The 19,513-nt window shown below is 39.0% G+C and overlaps 1 protein-coding gene across 2 annotated transcripts in view; it reads right to left on the reverse strand.

Moving 5' to 3' along the window:
• KIF6 (kinesin family member 6) overlaps positions 1-19,513 on the reverse strand; it is a 392,212-nt gene that overhangs the window by 371,166 nt on the left and 1,533 nt on the right. For both annotated transcript variants that reach the window (XM_007972706.3, XM_038006040.2), the window contains exons 2-3: positions 16,299-16,408; positions 9,616-9,690 (exon numbers count right to left, since the gene is read on the reverse strand). In XM_007972706.3, coding sequence (XP_007970897.3) covers positions 9,616-9,690; positions 16,299-16,408 — 185 coding nt within the window. The remainder of the gene's footprint in view (positions 1-9,615; positions 9,691-16,298; positions 16,409-19,513) is intronic.

Below are 19,513 nucleotides of genomic sequence, written 5' to 3' on the forward strand. Positions count from 1 at the left end.
TGCATCACCCCGCAACCTAGCTTTATGCCTAGGTGAGTGAATCTCAAACTTCAGTGTGCATCAGAATCACCTGAAGGGCTTTTTAGACTACAGATAGTTCTGATTCAATAGGTATGGGTGAGGCCTGAGAATGTGCGTGTCTAACAAGTGCCCAGGTAACGCTGATGCTGCTGGGTTATGGACCACACTTTGAGAACCACTGGCCTAGACAAAACAGCAGGTGTCTATATAGCATGATTTTAGTCATTGAAAAGGCCTCTGTCTAAAAACTACTTCAGGAAGGAAACAGAAATAAAACTCGCTTTATAAGAAATAAAGCCCATCACTGTGCATTTAAGCAATAAAAGGAAGGCTGACAGGTGCTAAAGGATCATCCTCTATCTGCTAATTCTCTTCCTCAACAAATACTCAGAGCATTTAATAGACACCTGACACTATTCTAGGAGCCGGAGACACAACAGTGAACAAAGGTAAAGAGGAGTCCTTGCCTCCATGAAGTTTAATTCATGCACAGGTGAGGCTCAAAGTGCCATGATGTGAACGCCCCAGAAGCAGCCCTCAACCAATAATGGGCAGGGGTGGTCAAGTACCCCGGCTTCTTTGCCCCTCGGGTGGGACAACTCTGAGACATATTCCTAACAGTTCCCAGTGGGTACCAGTGGAAATAAGTCCCAGTTGCTTACAGTGGTAACCTGCTCTTTAAAAGACCCTAGCTTCCTTTCCTTCACTTTCTCACTTCCCTACTGCCCTGCAGGTGCTTCCTGAACTCACCTCCCAAATACATTACTTTTCCTGGAATCCTAGCCTCAGGATCTGCCTCTGGGGGCACCAGCTTAAGAGATGTCTCTTCATGCTGAAGAGTCACACTGCTCGTGTCAGTGCATCTCCGATCCACTGGTTGGTCTCTTTTATTATTGTAGGAAACCCACAACTAACTTTTTAATCCAAGTAATGCTTTTTATTTTACCGCTGACCCAGTAATTTTCACCCCTCACATGTACAATACTCTGTCAAGGAATCCTACTTCTTACAAGTAAATAGCTTCATGCAACTCTTATGCTTTTTTAATTCTGTAGGTATTTTATCAAAAATTATGAATAACATAGTTATTATTGCAAACATGATAGTATCATGCAATTTCTTGATCAATTATTCGCAAGAAGAGAGACCCAGATTTAGGCTCACTTTTTACCTATAGTAATAAAATCTGCGTTTGAAATGTGCATCTTTAATACATTCTATACTTGTTACATCAACGGCTGTTTTCTTCACATTCGCCAGCTGTAGGTAGAATGGCAATGTTATCCCCTTCCTTGGTAAGTCCTTGATGGAGCCTGTCAAGGTCATCATCTTGTATAATTTCATGGCTTTAAGCTGATGTTAGTGTTCCTGTTTTTAATCATAAGACCATGTTCTCAGCTGAAAATATAATTTTAAAATTGTTACACTTAAAAGTTTAAATTTAAGTATAATCGTAAAGTCACAAAAGCCAGAAATGTAATGTTATCAGGAAATTCAGCATAGCAGCAAGTAAAGCCAAGTACAGGCTCCTGTTTATAAACAACACATCTGGCAAAGTGCAGTTGTGGCCAGAAGTTGAACAGATCTGGGGAGCAGGCAATAAGTTTTTGTACAATTCAGTGGCGGACAATGTTTCCTGTAAACTTAGAAAAAAACAAAATGTCACTGGTGTTTTTGTGACTTTCAGATGGGATTAGTTTTATTGAATCCCATGGGGGAGAAGTTCCAGTGTAATAACTGAGATTGCCTAATTTACAGAATAAAAGAATATCACAGAACGAATGTCACTAAAATTTTTATAACTGAGGATTTTCTTAATGTTTTATTTTGAAATAATGATAAATTTACAGGAAGTCATAAAGAGAGTATACAATAGTTCTCTGTGCCCCATTTGCCCCAGTGGTTACATATTCCATAACTGTAGTACCTTTTCAAAACCAGGAAATTGACATTCGTACAATGTATGTGTATAGTTCTAGGCCATTTTCTCACATGTGTAGAATCAAGCAATCACCACTGCCATCAAAATACAGAACTATTCCATCACTATAGAGATCTACTGGTGTTAACATTTTACCAGTTTGAATGAAGTGTAGAAACCTTACTTCCCTTAGGGCCCTCTTCTCTTTAAAACCCATAGGGGTGGAGTCATGGGTTTTTCCATGGTATCTGGATGGAGTAAGGCAACTAATATCTACAAGTTTTTTGTTTTGCTAGGCTGCTAGTCCCCTGGCCCTCTTGCTAGAGACAGTAGACTCTTCTTGAGGATTTTGTCTGAGCCCACTGGTGTTTCTGGGTGTCTGGTTTCCCCAGCATCCAATCTGGGCAGAGCGGTTAAGTGTCCCCGCTTTTTGCAGATATATGAGGGGAAAAGACCAAGGGGATTCACCATTCTGTCACTTCTCAGGTCCTGAGGTCTCTACCTAGGCTATCTTTTCTTCAACTTTCGGAGTCATGTTTCTTTGTATATGACGTCCAGAGTATTCAGCTGTACTTAGTAAGGGGAATAGAGAGAAGTGTGTCTACTGTATCTTGGTTTGGAACCAGAGGTCACTAGGCATGTTTTTTTAAGTGGCAAAGAAATTAAAGATCTCTAATTTATTCATCCCTTACATTGAACAGGGCACTGACGCTTGTAAAGTACATTGTTTCTTTTCATCCTTAAAACAACCTTGTAAACTTGGTGTTTCTGAGAAAGCATCCCCTTTCTCAGAAGGGATAACTGATTCAGAAGTGATATGTCTAATCCAAAGTCACATAGGGAGTTAGTCACAGGCTTGGGCCAGAATTGGATTATTTGACTTAATGCCAAATATTCTGAGCCACAAAAGGTAAAACCATGAGTACACAGAAGTGAATAACTAAGATTTTTTTTAATCCTCTTTTGTGAGCCTTCTTCTCCCTATTCTGACCTCCTTGTCTTGAAAGAGCAGGATCTCTTCTCTGGTTGGATTAGCAGAACCGGGTGAGCTGGGCAACCCACAGCATTATCAGTAAAGCCTGTTTCCTAAAGAGCAACAGGTAAAAGTCCTGCTGGGCAATGACCCTGGTACAACTGAGAGTGTGGTACCGCCCCCCGCCATGAGAAAATCCCCTGCATCGAGCCTTGGCCTCCCACCCAGCAAGAGCATATGTGCAAAAGTAGTCAAGCACATCTTTTTCCAAATCTGAGAGGGTAGCTGTCTCTTTATAGTAAGAAGAGAGTGAAGGAAAAGAGAAATCTTCTTACTATAAATTGAAAGGCAGCTCCTGATATTGTTCATCACTGGTGAAATCAAAGGTTAACAAGTAGTGGCTCACAATGACTAAGAGCTTTCCAAAAGCCAACTTCATTGGCCTTATTGTAGTGTAGGTGCCTTAGCTGTTCAGCACCAGCTACACGGACTGTGTCATAGCATAGCCAGTCCTCCTGCCAGTGCACATTCTATTCATTTTGGTCAAACCATCATGTTCTTACAAAACATTGAATTTCCAAATTTTTGCAGAATTACTCACTGCACACCAAGTAAATTTCCTACACCCCAAGCTTTTAGGTAAAACATAGATCGGCTCTACTAGAAAATTGGAATTCTGCAAACTTGCAGATGTGTGATAAGACCTCATAAATGTCTAGACTTCACAGTTTTCCTCCCTAAGTCTTTGAATGAAATTGTCACTCAAGGATAATGCACTATTTTTGCTTGAAGCTTCAGGTATTCTCTGATAGCCTACCACATATTCCAGAGATTGACACACTTCAGTTGGAGAAGCATAACACCAGATTAAAAAAACAAATAAAACAAGACACTCTTTTGCATACTGCAATAACATAGATATTTGTGGACCTCTTAAATCTTACATAAAAGAAATTTATTCAAAAAATTCACCCAGAAATTAATGAGCAAAATTCAGATGACAAAAGGTAGTTTTTACACATTACTAATCAACCCAAGATAGATTTCAAAGACATCTGAGATTAGAAGACGCATCATCATGAAGCACTTCCTAGTGGAAATGTACTAAATAATAAATAACCACAAAGATTATTTTACTTTATTTCCAACGATACAAAGTTCAAGCTTTACTATTTCTCCTCATACATGCAATCCTATACAGCTTGGGTCCCCACTTTTTTTGGCACCAGGGACTGGTTTCGTGAAAGACAATTTTTCCACCAAATAATTGTGTGTTGTCGGAGGAATGGTTTTGGGATGAAACTGTTTCACTTCAGATCATCAGGCATAGTTAGATTCTCATAAGGAGTGAGTAACCTAGATTGCTCACATGCACAGTTCACAATAGGGTTTGTGCTCCTATCTGAATCTAATGCCACAGCTGATCTGACAGGAGGTGGAGTTCAGGCAGTAATGCTCCCTCCACCACCACTCACCTTCTACTGTGTGACCCAGTTCCTAACAGGCCACAGACTGGTACTGGCGCGTGGCCTCGGGCTTTGGGGACCCCTGCTATATAGTCATGCACATAATATCACTGGTTTGGACTAAGTAGAAAAGATGTCTAAATTGGTGAGATTCCTGAATTACAGAATTTTGGAAAGAAATGTGATTAGTTTTATTTAGCCTTAATTGCATACAGTAACCAGAATTAAGCTACAATGTGTTAACCCAGTAGAATAACTTTAAAGGGCTTGTTTAAAGTGGTCACATTGTATGTTGCAAATGTGTTCTTAAAGGTTAATCTTCACTAGGAATAGCAGACATTTCTGTTTAATATCTAAAGTGGTACAGTCTCCATTCAAAGGCCTGCCAAATTAGGTAATTCTTAAAAAGTTGATTTTCAATGTATGGGGATATATTACTTTAAATATTGTGCATAAATGACACTTTATGTTATTAGTATTTTATGTTTTACCATTTCAAAATCACACAATTTAAATTTGCATAAAATATAAACATACTGTATACAGTATATTTAAAGTCAATGAAAAAAGTGATTCCCTCCCCAGGCTCTTAAATAAGTCAGTTTGCTTAACAACCCTCTCCTACAGAGATGAATGAGAAGAAAATGTGAATCTGCCCCTGTCTGTCTATTCACTGTTGCAGTACATGTTTCTGCAGAGTACAAGCTTGGATTAGGGACAGTGAGAGACTCCTAGCACCCTGGAGGAAAGACAGCCTCAAGCCTAGCAAATAAGCACGCTATGCCCTTAGCACATGCCATTCCTTCCCCAGAGACACAAGGGTAGGCCACAGTGAACAGAAACGGTGTGTTCAAACAGACAACAGCATCCTCAAATGATGGGGATAAGCCCACCACTGAGAATCACCAATATCTGAGGGAAATCTGCACCAGGAAAGCAAGGCACCAAACTCATCAGAAGGACATGCACATAAAGAAAAAGAAGACAGGAAAAAAAAAAAAAAAACCCAAAGTTTCAAAAGAAGATCACTCTCTTCAGGGGGAAAGGGAGGATACCACATTCACAAGCAAGAATAGACTTTTTCATTTCCTGGAAATGAAAAATGAAATAGTAAAAATTAAAAAATTTAGAGGGATAAAGAAGAATTCACGTGACTGAAAAGCAAATTATCATGCTGGAAGTCTGTGCTGACAAATTCTTGCAGAATTCAGAAGCACAGGGCAAAGAGAGGAGAACTATGAATGGGAAGTTGGAATATTTGAAGGATAAGATTGTGAGGTCCAGAAAGAATAGATATGTTTTTTTTGTTTTTTTGTTTTTTTTTGGCTGGACACAGTGGCTCATGCCTGGAATCCTAGCACTTTGGGAGGCCGAGGCAGGAAGATCATCTGAACCCAGGAGTTTGAGACCAGTCTGAGACCCCATCTCTATAACAAATTGAAAAAATGAGCCGAGTGTGGTAGCATGCATATGTAATTTCAACTACTCGAGAGGCCTTGAGGCAGGAGGATTGTTTAAGTCCAGCAGGTCAAGGCTGCAGTGAGCTGTGATCATGCCACTGCACTCCAGCCTGGGCAACAGAATGAGACTGTGTCAAAAACTAAAAATTAAGAAATTAAATAATACATAAATAAATAAAATGAGATTACTTTTAAAAAAAGGAAGAACTTTTTTTTAATTACCAAAGAAATGGTCCATGTGATGACCCTTGAACTTGAGTTTTCAGATTGAAATAGCTGACTGAGAGATAAGAATACATGAAAAAAAATCCATACCTAGACTCATTAATATCAAGTTTCATAAAAACAAAAAAAGAAAAAAATCCTAGAATCACCTGGAAAGTAAAAACAAAAGTTATGTCTAAAAAGAAATAAGAATCAGATCAGCATGGACATGTTTTCAACAACCCTGTATGCAAAGAGACAATGAAGCAGTATCTTCACAGCTTTGAGAGGAAGGAACTGTTAGCATAGAGCGCTATACCCAGTCAAATGGCCAGGTAGAGCAGCCTCAACCTGCTGGGCTTAAGTGATTCTCCCACCTGAACCTCTTGCATAGTTGGAACTATAGGCATGCACCACCACGCCCAGCTGATTTTTAAAACTATTTATAGAGACAAAAATCTAACTATGGCTGGTCTAAATCTGCCCAGGCTGGTCTTGAGCTCCTGGGCTCATTTAACTGTGAAGGGAAAGGAAAGACTTCAGAAAGTTCCCCAGTCCTGAATTTTTTCTAAGAAGTTATTAGAGAATGATTACCAAAAGGAATCTAAGAATTAGACACGAATATAAGAAACAGTGATAGACAAAGAAATAGGTATAACTTTGAGATAATGAAAATAAATGTTAATAAATATCAGTTGATCTCCACAGTGAAAGTTGTAGAGGTGTAGGAGAGGCAAAGTAAAAGTATCCTAACATTCTTGACTAGAGAGAAGACAGAGAGAGCGAGACACAGACAGAGACAAAGTTTTTGATATTGAGAAAAATAAAAATGTTTAAATATCTAAATTTAAACTAGAGCTGTTGAAGTACAATGTACAACTTGAGAAAGAAAATGGAGGCAGCAACAACAGTCAAACCAACAAAAAGCAAGAAAGGAAAAAAAATCAGGAAGTACTAAAAAGAGGAGAAAGAAAATAACATACGAGGAATAGCTCCAAATTACGGTGATCATAATAAAGATAAACTGGTTAAAGTAACTAATTCAAGATCAAGAACTGTGGGTTTAGCTAAAAAGGCAAAAGCAGCTGTATTTTATTTATCAGGCCCATTCTTAAAAACAAAATGTCACAAGGCAGTTGAACTAGGAGAAGGAGAAAGATAAGACAAAGGCTGACAGAAAAAAAAAAATAGCTAAACTAATTTCAGGAAAAAAAAAAAGAATACAAGGAGAAAAGTAATAGAAAGGATAAAGAGGAATATTTCTTATTGATAAAAGATAAATCCCACCAGGGCCAACTTGAGCTGCTTGGATAAAAGTGCTCTTTCCTGTCATTTTTGAAATCTTGTTATCATGGAGTTTGTCGCATCAGTGGATAAAACGAAGCCCCTGCCTTCATGGAGCTTTGCTTTAGTGGAGGCAAACAGACACAAAAACTAATATAGAATTAAACTGTATAATATGTCAGGACCAGGCGTGGTGGCTCACGCCTGTCATCCTAGCACTTTGGGAGGCCAAAGTGGGTGGATCACGAGGTCAGGAGTTCAAGACGAGCCTGGCCAAGATGGTGAAACCCCATCTCACAAGACAGAAAACCAAACACCGCGTGTTCTCACTCATAGGTGGGAACTGAACATTGAAAACACTTGGACACAGGGTGGGGAACATCACACCCCAGAGCCTGTCGTGGGGTGGGGGACAGGGGGAGGAAAAGCATTAGGAGAAATACTTAATGTAAATGATGAGTTAATGAGTGCAGCACACCAACATGGCACATGTATACCTATGTAACAAACCTGCACGTTGAGCACATGTACCCTAGAACTTAAAGTAAAATAATAATTAAATGTCGGATGGTGATACGTGCTAAAATAAATAAAGTCAAATAGGGAAGGGTAACGAGGTGCAATTTTAAATAAGGTACTACAGGAAGGCCTTACTGAGAAAGCCGCTGTGAGCAAAACTTTCAAGTTGCTGAGGGAGAAACCATGCAGATTTCTGAGGGAAGAGCATTCCAGACAGAGGGAACAGCAAGAGGAAATGGTCACCGCATACAATTAAAACCACATAAGTTAACTGAGAAGGAACGGAGAACCCGGAGAGTGTGACAAGTGAAGAAAGTATTTGGAGGACGGAGTGATCGACTGTGTCAAAATGGCAGACATATCAAATAGCATGAGGACTGGGAAATGGTCATTATTAAATTTAGCAAATAGAATTCATAGTTGACTTTGACAAAAACAATTTCAGCGAGGCAGTGGAGGCCAAAGCATGATAAGAACAGGGTTTGGGAGAGGAACTGAAGTAGTGAATATAGTAGGCCATTTCAAAGATATTTTCTATAAAGGAAAGCTGAAGAAAAGGGCCGTAGCTGGAGGAGAAAGTGGGCTCAATGTGAGAGTCTGTAGCGGAAGGAAAACCCAGGCATCCATGAAAAAGAAACTTAAGGTTCCCTTCCTGAATGATGTCAGGAAGTTTAAAAATAAAACACATGAAACTAGCTATCTGAAAAATGACACAACCCAAATGATTGCTAAAAAGACAGGAATTTCAGAAATGTTTGACATCTAATCAAGGAGACTTGAATTTTATCTAAAGAGGTGTTATCGGATTCTAAAATAGTTTAAGCCTACTTGATTGTAGGTTACCTAATGAAGGAAGGCTGTATTAAAAAGAGAAGGGCTTGATTTGCATAGGATTCATAAAACAGAGTTTGAGAGACAAAATGTAGCACTGCGTTCCCAGCAATGTCCACTAAAAAGGGTGTACTGATGAGTAGACTTGAAAACTGGGTTCATTTAGCAGGTATAATTTTCATTATTTAACTGTAACGATGAATATATCTTGGGATTATCATTAGGTCATTAGCATCATCCAAATGATTTCAGATCAGAAAGCAAGCTTATTAGCAGTAGTTTTCTAAATGGATTCCCTATAAGAGGACTGCATGCTTATCAAAGAGCTTGATTGTCTTAGTCCCTAGGAGACTGTCAATACATATTAATAAATTGGTACTCTGATTTATTTGGTACTCTCATGTGAGTTTGGTTCTAGTAGTCAGCAGCCTGGAATTATCTAGATATATTAAAGCAAAGGGCCAAGCTTTGAAATGACACTGAGGTAGAGCAGGGCCAGCATTATTAGGCAGCCTCCCAGGTACCACTCATACCTTATCCTTTGTCCATCTAACTGTATGTTTGAAGTACTGTACTGTACTGGGGAAAGAACACTGAACTTAGCAGTCCAAAAATCATCTAGGACTCTGCCACCACTACCCATGCAACCCTGAGTAGTGTCACTTCATTTCTGTGATCCTCGGTTTATATACCTTTACAAATAGGAGTAACAATAGCTAGTCTATCTCACTATGTTATGTTGTTTTGTTTTGAGACTCAGAATCTAAATCTAAAACAAATGGTTATAGGAACAGAAGGTATTAATGCTATCATCATTACATGTCCTGCAGCCTAAGTATATAATTCATATACTTAAGCACACTACCGCAGTTATCTGAGAACTGAAGACAATGTGAAAAGCCACGAGCCCACTGAACAAAATATGGGAAATCCTACCTCCCAGCAACTGGTTTGGCAATGTTTTCAAAAATGGTCTCTTGCTTTGCATCCTGATCAAAAATTCTTTGAAATCTGCAATGTGAAAAATAGTAATTATTTAAAAGCTGCACCTCCAAACACTACTGGATTAATAAACCTTGTTTTTCTAAAAGCTTTATAAATTACCCCATATTTACATCACTGGGCTTACCTAACTTAGCACAATGTTTGCCCTGTAGTCTCAACCACACTGTGCTGTTGTACTCCTGTATACAAATGGTGGGTAAACAGTATTGCTTTGACAAGATCTGCACAATAAATGCCTCTGAAAAGCTGCAGCAGCTTTGAACCAAATAACAAACTGTGTGCTTTTTAGCTCTCAAGAGGGACAGTGTCTACAATTGGCAAGAAATTCAAAACTAGATAGCTGCATGAAATGGAAATCCAAGAACAGGATGTAAACAGCCAAGGAACTTCTGCTGTCTGACCTGGGGGAAAAGAACGCAACTGTGAATTGTATGACTATTGAACTTAGGTTTAGTATTTTGAACTAAAGTTTATTTTTCCACTAATTTGGTGCTGTATCCTAGCGTCAACCATTTAATTCTCAGGATGGTTTTGTTTCATTTTGTTGACCATGAGTCAAAAGTCAAAAAGTAAATTAAGATAGACCTGTCCTGCAAACAGAAGGTTTAATCAGATTGGCAATGGCTTAGGGGGAGGGGGTGGAGGTATGGTGTCAATTTCACTCTTCTTGCAATACTACTCTGACTTAGCTTAGTACTGGATTACAAGCACAGTGGAACACTTGGGGTAGAAGACACAGAATCTATTTTTTTTTTTTTTTCCAGATGGACTCTCACTCTGTCACCCAGGCTGGAGTGCAGTGGCGTGATCTCGGCTCACTGCAACCTCTGCCTACCAGGTTCAAGCGATTCTCCTGCCTCAGCCTCCCGAGTAGCTGGGATTACAGGCGCGCCACCACGCCTGGCTAATTTTTGTATTTTTAGTAGAGACAGAATTTAGTAGAGACTGCTGACTTGCCTGCATTTTAGAGAAGCAAACAATGAACGATACAAAGAGATAATCTAAGGCACTCTGGCTAGTATGTCATTTAGCAGGGAAGATTGTATTTTAGACAGTAATATTTACTGTTTAGTGTGTTCAGACTGCTTCTCAGAACTCTACAGACGTATCACAGCTTCAGATATGAACACCAACATAACACAGAGGTCAACATAACACATAGCTGCTGAATTGCTCTTCAGAGCACTGTGTAGTATGAGGTCTGAGCACATATTCTCAGCTTTTGAGAATTATGGTAAGGCTGGTTCACTTCTTTTATCAAATGGGTGATGACTGGGTGAATCAATTAGCCATTGTCTACCCCATTTCCTTAAAAAAAGAGGAATTATATCTACTACCATGTAAATAAAAGAGATGGCAGAAGTTTTAAAGAAGGCAGTGAATCACACACAGAATATCTTCTGAAAGGTACCTTGTGTAAAAGTAATGAGATAGCATTTTCATTTCTAATTCATCTATTCATTCCACAAACACATACTGAGGGCCTACCATGTACCAGTCACTTCTAACAAGATTTAAATTAAACTAAAATGTAATTTTAGTATAATATCTATAAAGCATATTGAATTCCTTGGGGAAAAATGACATCCTCCACTATTTAAAATAACAGGTGGTAGAAACACAAGCAATCCAGATCTCTCTTTTTATTGACTTTCCCCCACACATTTTAGAGAACGATTTTAGCACCCAAGTTTACAATAAACCATTAATTATATATTAAACATCAAATGTCATCATCCCAAAATATTGCATTTTATACAATGTAGTTGCATAGTAATCTGAAAAGGCATTTTGATCAGCTGTCTTCTGAAAACTACTGAAGAGCACAACAGAACCACAGAGTTGGAAGGGATTTTAACGCGTTCAGTCTAACGATTAACAGAGGAAGAAGTCGAGATCCACAGAGATAAAGTAATTACTCAGAGTCTTAGAGCTCATCAATAATATGCCTTGTGACATAACAAGTTTCCTGATTCTTCGGAGGTCCTTTCATTTGTTAGGAACTTGAGAAGGCTTTTTCTAAACTCCATTTCAAACTCAGCATATGCTGACTTCTTCCCACCCTAAAGAATGACGCACTTCCTGTGCTCTTCCTCATCCCAGAAAACAGCTCTATCCCTCTAAATGTTCAGTCCAAAACCATTAGGATCTGCTTGACTCCTCTGTTTCTACTACACTCTATGTCCAATCCATCAGCAAACTCTGTCAGCTGAGACCTTCAAAATACATCCAGAATTCAATTATTTCTCAACATTTCCACTGTTACCACCTTGGTCCACGCTACCATAATTTCTTGCCTGGTCTCTCTTGCAATAGCCTAACTAGTCTCCTTTTCCCCCTTCCAGCCTGCTTTCCACATGTCAATAAGAGGGATCCTGCTAACTTCCAGCCATGTCAATAAGAGGGATCCTGCTAAAACATAAGTGAGATAATTTCATTCTTCTGCTCAAAGCCCTCCATTGCCTTCTCATGGCACTTTGGGGAAAAGTTCGAGTCCTCACAATGACTTATAGGGCTCTATGTGATCTGGCCATTCTGCTGCCTCATGCTTACTCTACTCCTTATGCTTACTCTACTCATGCTTACTCCCGTCTACCTCTTGCTTACTCCCCTCTACCTCTTGCTTACCCTACTCCAGCCACATAGATCACATTTTCTCAAACATGCCGGACATTCTCCCCATTAGGGATTTCACTCTTGCTATTCCCTTGGCCTGAAAGTCTCATCCCTTAGATACTTGAATGGCTGGCTTCCTCACCTCCATCAAGTCTTTGCTAAAATGTTCCTTTACTGTACGCCTTCCCTGACCTACTAAATGTTGCAACCATTCCTCTCCTTCACCCCCCGTCATCCCAGCACTCCTCATTCCCCTTCTTTGTCACACTTTTCTCCGTGGCACGAAGCACCTTCTGACGTATATGTTGCTTACTGATCTTCTCCTCTGTCTCCTCCCACTAAAATGTAATCTCCCTAAGCGCAGGAGCTTTGCTGTGTTCCCTGCCGTATTCCTAGTGATTAAAACAACTCACAGTGGGTAGCCAATAAATATTGATTGGTTGAATAAATGTTCTTGGGGGAAAACAGCCTTTAAAATGCTTAAATATTTATCTCTGAACATATGTGTAAGTTGAATATTTTATTAATTTTTAATTTTGAATATTAAAACCAATATTTTCAATTCAGAGATTTAAAAATAAGCCAATGGTGCTTTTTCAACAATTTCACTCCGTATCTATGTAATTTAAAGAATACTTTGTGGCCAGGTGCAGTGGCTTACGTCTGTAATCCCAACATTTTGGGAGGCCGACGCAGGCGGATCACGTGAGGTCAGGAGTTCGAGACCAGCCTGAAGGTGGTGAAACCCTGGCTCTACTAAAAATGTAAACAACATTAGCTGGGTGTGGTGTGCATGCCTGTAGTCCCAGCAACTCAGGAGGCTGAGGCAGGAGAATTGCTTGAACCCGGGAAGCGGAGGTTGCAGTGAGCCAAGATCGTGCCACTGCACTCCAGCCTGGGTGATATAGTGAGACTCCATCTCAAAACAAAAAGAATACTTTGGAAAGGGTCCATAGAGACATAGTAAACTGTTCTTATCAATAAAATGGAATCAAGCTGAATAAAATCTTTCAGCAAACTGTTGTTTTATGTAATACATTTTGGCCTAGGCCAGCTGGTAACAAGTCACAATTGTGAAGGTATGTAAGCACGCTTACATCAGTGGGAGAATGTCCTCTTCAGAAAAAGCAAAGCAGGGGCCAGGCGTGGTGTCTCATGCCTGTAATCCCAGCACTTTGGGAGGCCAAGGAGGGTCAGATCGCTTGAGCCCAGGAGTTCAAGACCAGCCTGGGCAACATGGTAAAACCCAGTCTCCACCAAAAAAAAAAAAAATTAGCTAGATGTGGTGGTATACACCTGTAGTCTCACTACAGGTTGAGGTGGGAGAATCACCTGAGCCCTGAAGGTCAGAGCTGCAGTGAAATGAGATTGTACTACTCCACTCCAGCCTGGGTGACAGAGTGAAACCCTGTCTCAAAAACAAAACAAAAAAGAAAGAAAGAAGAAGAAAAGCAGAGGTTATAGGGCTGTTCCTTAAAGGATATAATGAAAGACAATGGGGAGACACAAAGACAAGGTGAGGACCGCCCCACTAGGCAACAACAAATTAGCGAGCCCTACTTGTACTTACGTAAAAGAAGACACAATAAGAAAATGAGATGGAAGTGGAGGGAGAGATGTATATTATATATGAAAGACAAAAAGTAGAGTTATGAAGACCAAGGAGAATTCTTTATGAGACAACAAAAAAAGCAAATAAGAATTTAAAAAGAAAAAGGCCGGATGCGGTGGCTCATTCCTGTAATCCCAGCACTTTGAGTGGCCGAGGCAGGTGGATCACTTGAGATCAGAAGTTCAAGACCAGGCTGGTCCACATGGCGAAACCCTGTCTCTACTAAAAATACAAAAATTAGCTGGGCGTGGTGGCAGGTGCCTGTAATCCCAGTTACTTGGGAGTCTGAGGCAGGAGAATTGCTTGAACCCGGGAGGCGGAGGATGCAGGGAGCCAAGATGGCGCCGTTGCACTCCAGCCTGGGCAACAGAGCAAGACTCTGTCTCAAAAAAAAAAAAAAAAAAAAAGAATTTTAAATTTAAAAAAGAGAAAGAGAGAGAGGAACAACAACAAAAAAATCTGGGATAGTTTTATCCAAAAGGGGAAAGGCAGGAATAGTCTCAAAACAGGGCCTTTGAGAAACAGTCTAAAGATACATTGAAGAGAACAATTAGGATTCTTTCAGCAGGATCCAGAAATCCATCACCAAAGTTTGGGCCAGAGATCAAAGATGGATTTAATTTGGGCTCAAACTTCTCCAGAAATCAAAAGTGGAGATTAAAAGAAATACATTAATCTGAAAATGGAGAATAAAGAGAATGTGAAATAGCTATAATCCCTAAATTCAAGACCTAGCTACTAAAGGAATATTCAGACCAAAGGCACTGATGACCATCCAAGGGTAGCTGTTTGGTATTTTTCAAATGAGCCAGTATAGTTCAGCACTGCCCAAGAGAAATATAATGGCATTCATCAGCGTGAGAGCATATGTAATTTAAAATTTTCTACTAGCCACATTTTTTAAAAAGCAAAAGGTTAGTTGGGCATGGTGGTGCATGCCTGCAGTTCCAGCTATTCAGGAGGCTAAGGTGGGAGAATCACCGGAGCCCAGCTGTTCAAGGCCACAGTGAACTATGAGTCCACCACTGTCCTCCAGCCTGGGAGACAGAGCAGGACCCCTTCTTTAAATTTAAAATAAAATTAATAAAACTTTAAGAAACTAAAAGAAACGGCTGAAATTAATTTTAATAATATACTTTTAACCAAAGTTGGGAGTTTCATGTACCAAAATGTTACAATTTCAGTAAATAATCAATATGAAAAAAGTCTTGAGATATTTTACATTCTTTTTTCTTCAGGCTAAGTCTTCCAAAATCCTTTTTTTTTTTTTTTTTTTGAGATGGAGTTCTGCTCTTGTTGCCCAGGCTGGAGTGCAATGGAGCGATCTCGGCTCACCACAACCTCTGCCTCCTGGGTTCAAACAATTCTCTTGCCTCAGCCTCCTGAGTAGCTGGGATTACAGGCATGCACCACCATGCCTGGCTAATTTTGTATTTTTAGTAGAGACAGAGTTTCTCCATGTTGAGGCTGGTCTCGAACTCCTGACCTCAGGTGATCTGCCTGCCTCAGCCTCCCAAAGTGCTGGGATTACAGGCGTGAGCCACCGTGCCCGGCCCTTCATATGTTTTATACTTTACAGCACATCTCAATTCGGGTTGAACATACTTCAAGTGTTCAAGAACCACATGTGGCTTGTGGCTATCATACTGGACAGCACAGATATAGAGTATACATATGTGCATATGAGGTCTAAATATCATATATATTATAAAGAAGGCTTACCTACACATCACACAAATGATACTGTAGGTTCTTACCTTCAGTGAAGTTTAATCATGCATTGGAACTTTCTGTAAGTGCTAAACCATAATGGTTTGAGTAGGAAAATACTAGATAAACAGAGGTAGTAAAGAAAGGCTGGAATCTTGGAATACAATCTCAGATATAGAAATACACATTATTGGCTGGGCGCAGTGGCTCACACCTGTAATCCCAGCATTTTGGGAGGCCGAGGCAGGTGGATCACGAAGTCAAGAGATCAAGACCATCCTAGCTAACATGGTGAAACCCCCGTCTCTACCAACAATACAAAAATTAGCCAGGCGTGGTGGCGTGTGCCTGTAATCCCAGCTACTCAGAAGGCTGAGGCAGGAAAATCGCTTGAACCCAGGAGGCAGAGGTTGCAGTGAGCCGAGATCGCTCCACTGCACTCAAGCCTGGAGACAAAGCGAGACTCTGTTTCAAAAAAAAAAAGAAAGAAATACACATTGTTTTTTACCTTGGGCACAGCAGTGAAAAGACAACTTGAGTTCAATCTACTAGGTGAGACAAAGAGCTGCGTTACATTTTCCACAAGAAATGGTGCTAATTATTTCACAATGAATATTAATATAGTACAGTAGTTCAATAATGAAATGGAAATGAAAAGGGAGAAAGAAAAACTTACTTAAATTTGTAGCTTTCTCGCTTATTATTCACAAACCCATCTGCCAAATCACGTGGTAAGATAATTTCCAAGCTAGGTATTAATTTTTCATCTTCATCTATGGAATAAATCTGCAAATGTGAAGACAACAAATGGATATAAAATGGTGAAATTATGGCTTGAACTATGACCATGTTATTATGACTTGTAACGATATGAAAATTATAGTCTTAAGATTAAAAAGTCATAATAACATATAATTTGAATAATTTTTCTCTTTGAACTGTGTGTAGATTCAGACAAATATATGGAACTGAACCAGAAGTAAAACCTAAATTAATGCTGTATCAAAGTCAGACCATCTTTGAATGATCTAACATTCAAATATGCACATTTGAATATCTCTGTTATTGTTGTCATTGAGAAACTAATAGCCCTGAAAACAACATTTTATCTAAGTATTGCTTTAGTATTATGTATCAGGAGTTAACATTTTACTACAATCAATAAGCATTTCTGAAAATTTACAAAATACCAGAGATAAAAGGACTAGGTTTGGAGCCATCTCAGATAGCTCAACAAGAATGCTCTAATTCAAGTTATGTTCAAAGAAGCCTAAGCTTCCATGAGACATTTTCAGGCGTTTGATAAGAGAGATGTGGCTTCAAAAGACACATGTAATTCATGTATTTGATGTCATTTTCAAGGTTCTCATTCCAGCTCAGCCACTAATTAGCAAGTGACCTGGGAGAAATCCTTTAGCCTTTCTAAGCTGATATGGAAATACAGGGTCTTAACCAACATCCTTAGGACGGTAAAATTCTCTGATTCTCTCCCTGGTTTCCTACTCCATCATTTATTGGCCAGGAAAATTAAGAGTCAAGCCTATAAAGAGGTCATGTGGAATAAATAAAAGCATAAGATTTGTTGTCCCAAGACTTGGGTCCAACACTGAGCTCAATCTACCAGCTGTGTGACCAGCCACCACTTTCAGAATTGAGGTTCCTTATACATAAAATGAGGAAAACAGAATTACCTCCTTTACAAGATTGCTGTGGGGATCAAGTGATGTAATGGAAATGGAAGTATTTTGTAATGCGCCATTGGAAAAAAAAAAAGTCATTAGATTAAAAAAACAAACAAACAAACAAACAAAAAACTTCTTGTCTTTTACCAGGAAATAAAATTCTTTCTAACAGGCAATACTTCCTGTTTAAGACCCATGCTTAAACAGGATGCTTGGTTATGGGGAAAAAGTCATATTCCTAAGCAAGTAAAAGCCTACCTAAATCTCCAGAAAGTTTGAATAATTTTCGAAGTATATTTTTATTGAAACTTCTCATTTAAAATGTGAAGAACTCATGCAGAAAAGTCATTACATAAAATAAAGTATTTGTAGAACGCAATGGCATCAGGTTCAAGGCTTTCTGGCTAGGTTTTCTCAAGAGAGATTTAAAAAGTATATCCTGTTGGGCACTACATTTAAAAAAAAAAAGTTTTATAGCCAGACAGGTGAGTGAAGGGGGTGTATAAGACATGAAACATACAAGAGTGAGGAGTTACACCCATTTTTAAAAATTCTATATTTCTCTGCTCAGCAGACAGAAAAGAATATTAACTGCAGTTAATGACCCTCCACTACTCTAATTAAGACACTCTTTGAGGCCTTAAGGAAAGTCTCTTAGAACCAGGTCACTTGTTTAGTGTAATATTGGCTTTCTATCCTTAGTCATAAAAATATTATTTGAGACAGGGAAGTTTTTGTTAGAAGACAGAACAAATTCAAGGATGAATATGAAAATGTTTTGAAATGTATAAAGCACTGTACAAATGAAAAGCATTGCCACTGTTAAAACTAGCAGAGATTCATTTTATATATCCTTTTTATTAATCTGTTATTATAATTTACTTTATGATGCCTTAAAGAATAAAAGTAATACAAGTACTATTATTCTTTAATAAAAGAATAAAAGTAATGAAGCTATATAATGAAGAGAAAAAAATACCTTTGAGTCACTCTCAATTTAATACTACAAAAAGCATTTCTAATCAGAGAAAGAACTCTACAGTCTTTTGTGGAAAAGAAGATACGGCATTACAATGTGGGGTTTTTAAGGGAAAATAGTGATATACTAGTTCAATATTTATTCATTCCAATTCTCTTTGTGTGTGGGGGGGACACCTAAAAATGTGACACCAAGAATATGACACCTAAAACTACTTCCTGGAGGATCAAACAATCCACTCTACAGACTCACCAAAGAAATACAAAATGAGGTACATTAAAATATCCAAACACTGCATTTTAAGAGAAAAGAAAGTTCAATATTAAATACAAGACTCTCCATCCACTTCCCTGAGCCCCGCCCCTACCCATCCTGTCTCTTGACCTTATCCCAGCCTCGGCTCTGACTGCTGAGTCCATGTAGATAAGCTCAACAGTTTAAGCTAAGAATCTGGGGGGAAATGTTATGTATAATACACTCTTTACATATGATGCACTCTAAAAAGAAATGCATGTAAGTGATTATTAGTTAGAGGAGAGAAAATGGGAAGATACCCATGGTTCTTTCTACATTGTTTTATTCCTGTTCTAAATACATAAATTATATGAGGCAAATGGTTAATCATGAGATGCTACGATGTTCCACATAGACATATACACAGTATATATATGGAACAGAAATACAACATTGTTAATATGTTCACTCCATATATTCACAAATATGATCCAAATTGCCCTTGCCTAAATTTTCACTGGGGGGCAAAAAAGGTTTCTGAAAAGGGGACAGCTTTGAAATAAAAAATCCTTAGTTAAAATTACAGCTCTGCTGTTCACAATAGCAAAGATATGGAACCAACCCAAATGTCCATCAATGATAGAGTAATGTGGCACGTATACACTATAGAATACTATGCAGCCATAAAAAAAGATGAGTTCATGTCATTTGCAGGGACACAGATGAAGCTGGAAACCATCATTCTCAGCAAACTAAAACAAGAACAGAAAACCAAACACCACGTGTTCTCACTCATAAGTGGGAGTTGAACAATGAGAACGCATGCACACAGGGAGGGGAACATCACACACTGGGGCCTGTTGCTGGGTCAGGGGCTAGGGGAGGGAGAACATTAGGAGAAATACCTAAAGTAGATAACAGATTGATGGGTGCAGCAAACCAACATGGCACATCTATACCTATGTAACAAACCTGCACGTTCTGCACATGTACCCT

Source organism: Chlorocebus sabaeus, chromosome 17, assembly GCF_047675955.1.
Source record: "Chlorocebus sabaeus isolate Y175 chromosome 17, mChlSab1.0.hap1, whole genome shotgun sequence".
NCBI classification, from domain to species: domain Eukaryota; kingdom Metazoa; phylum Chordata; class Mammalia; order Primates; family Cercopithecidae; genus Chlorocebus; species Chlorocebus sabaeus.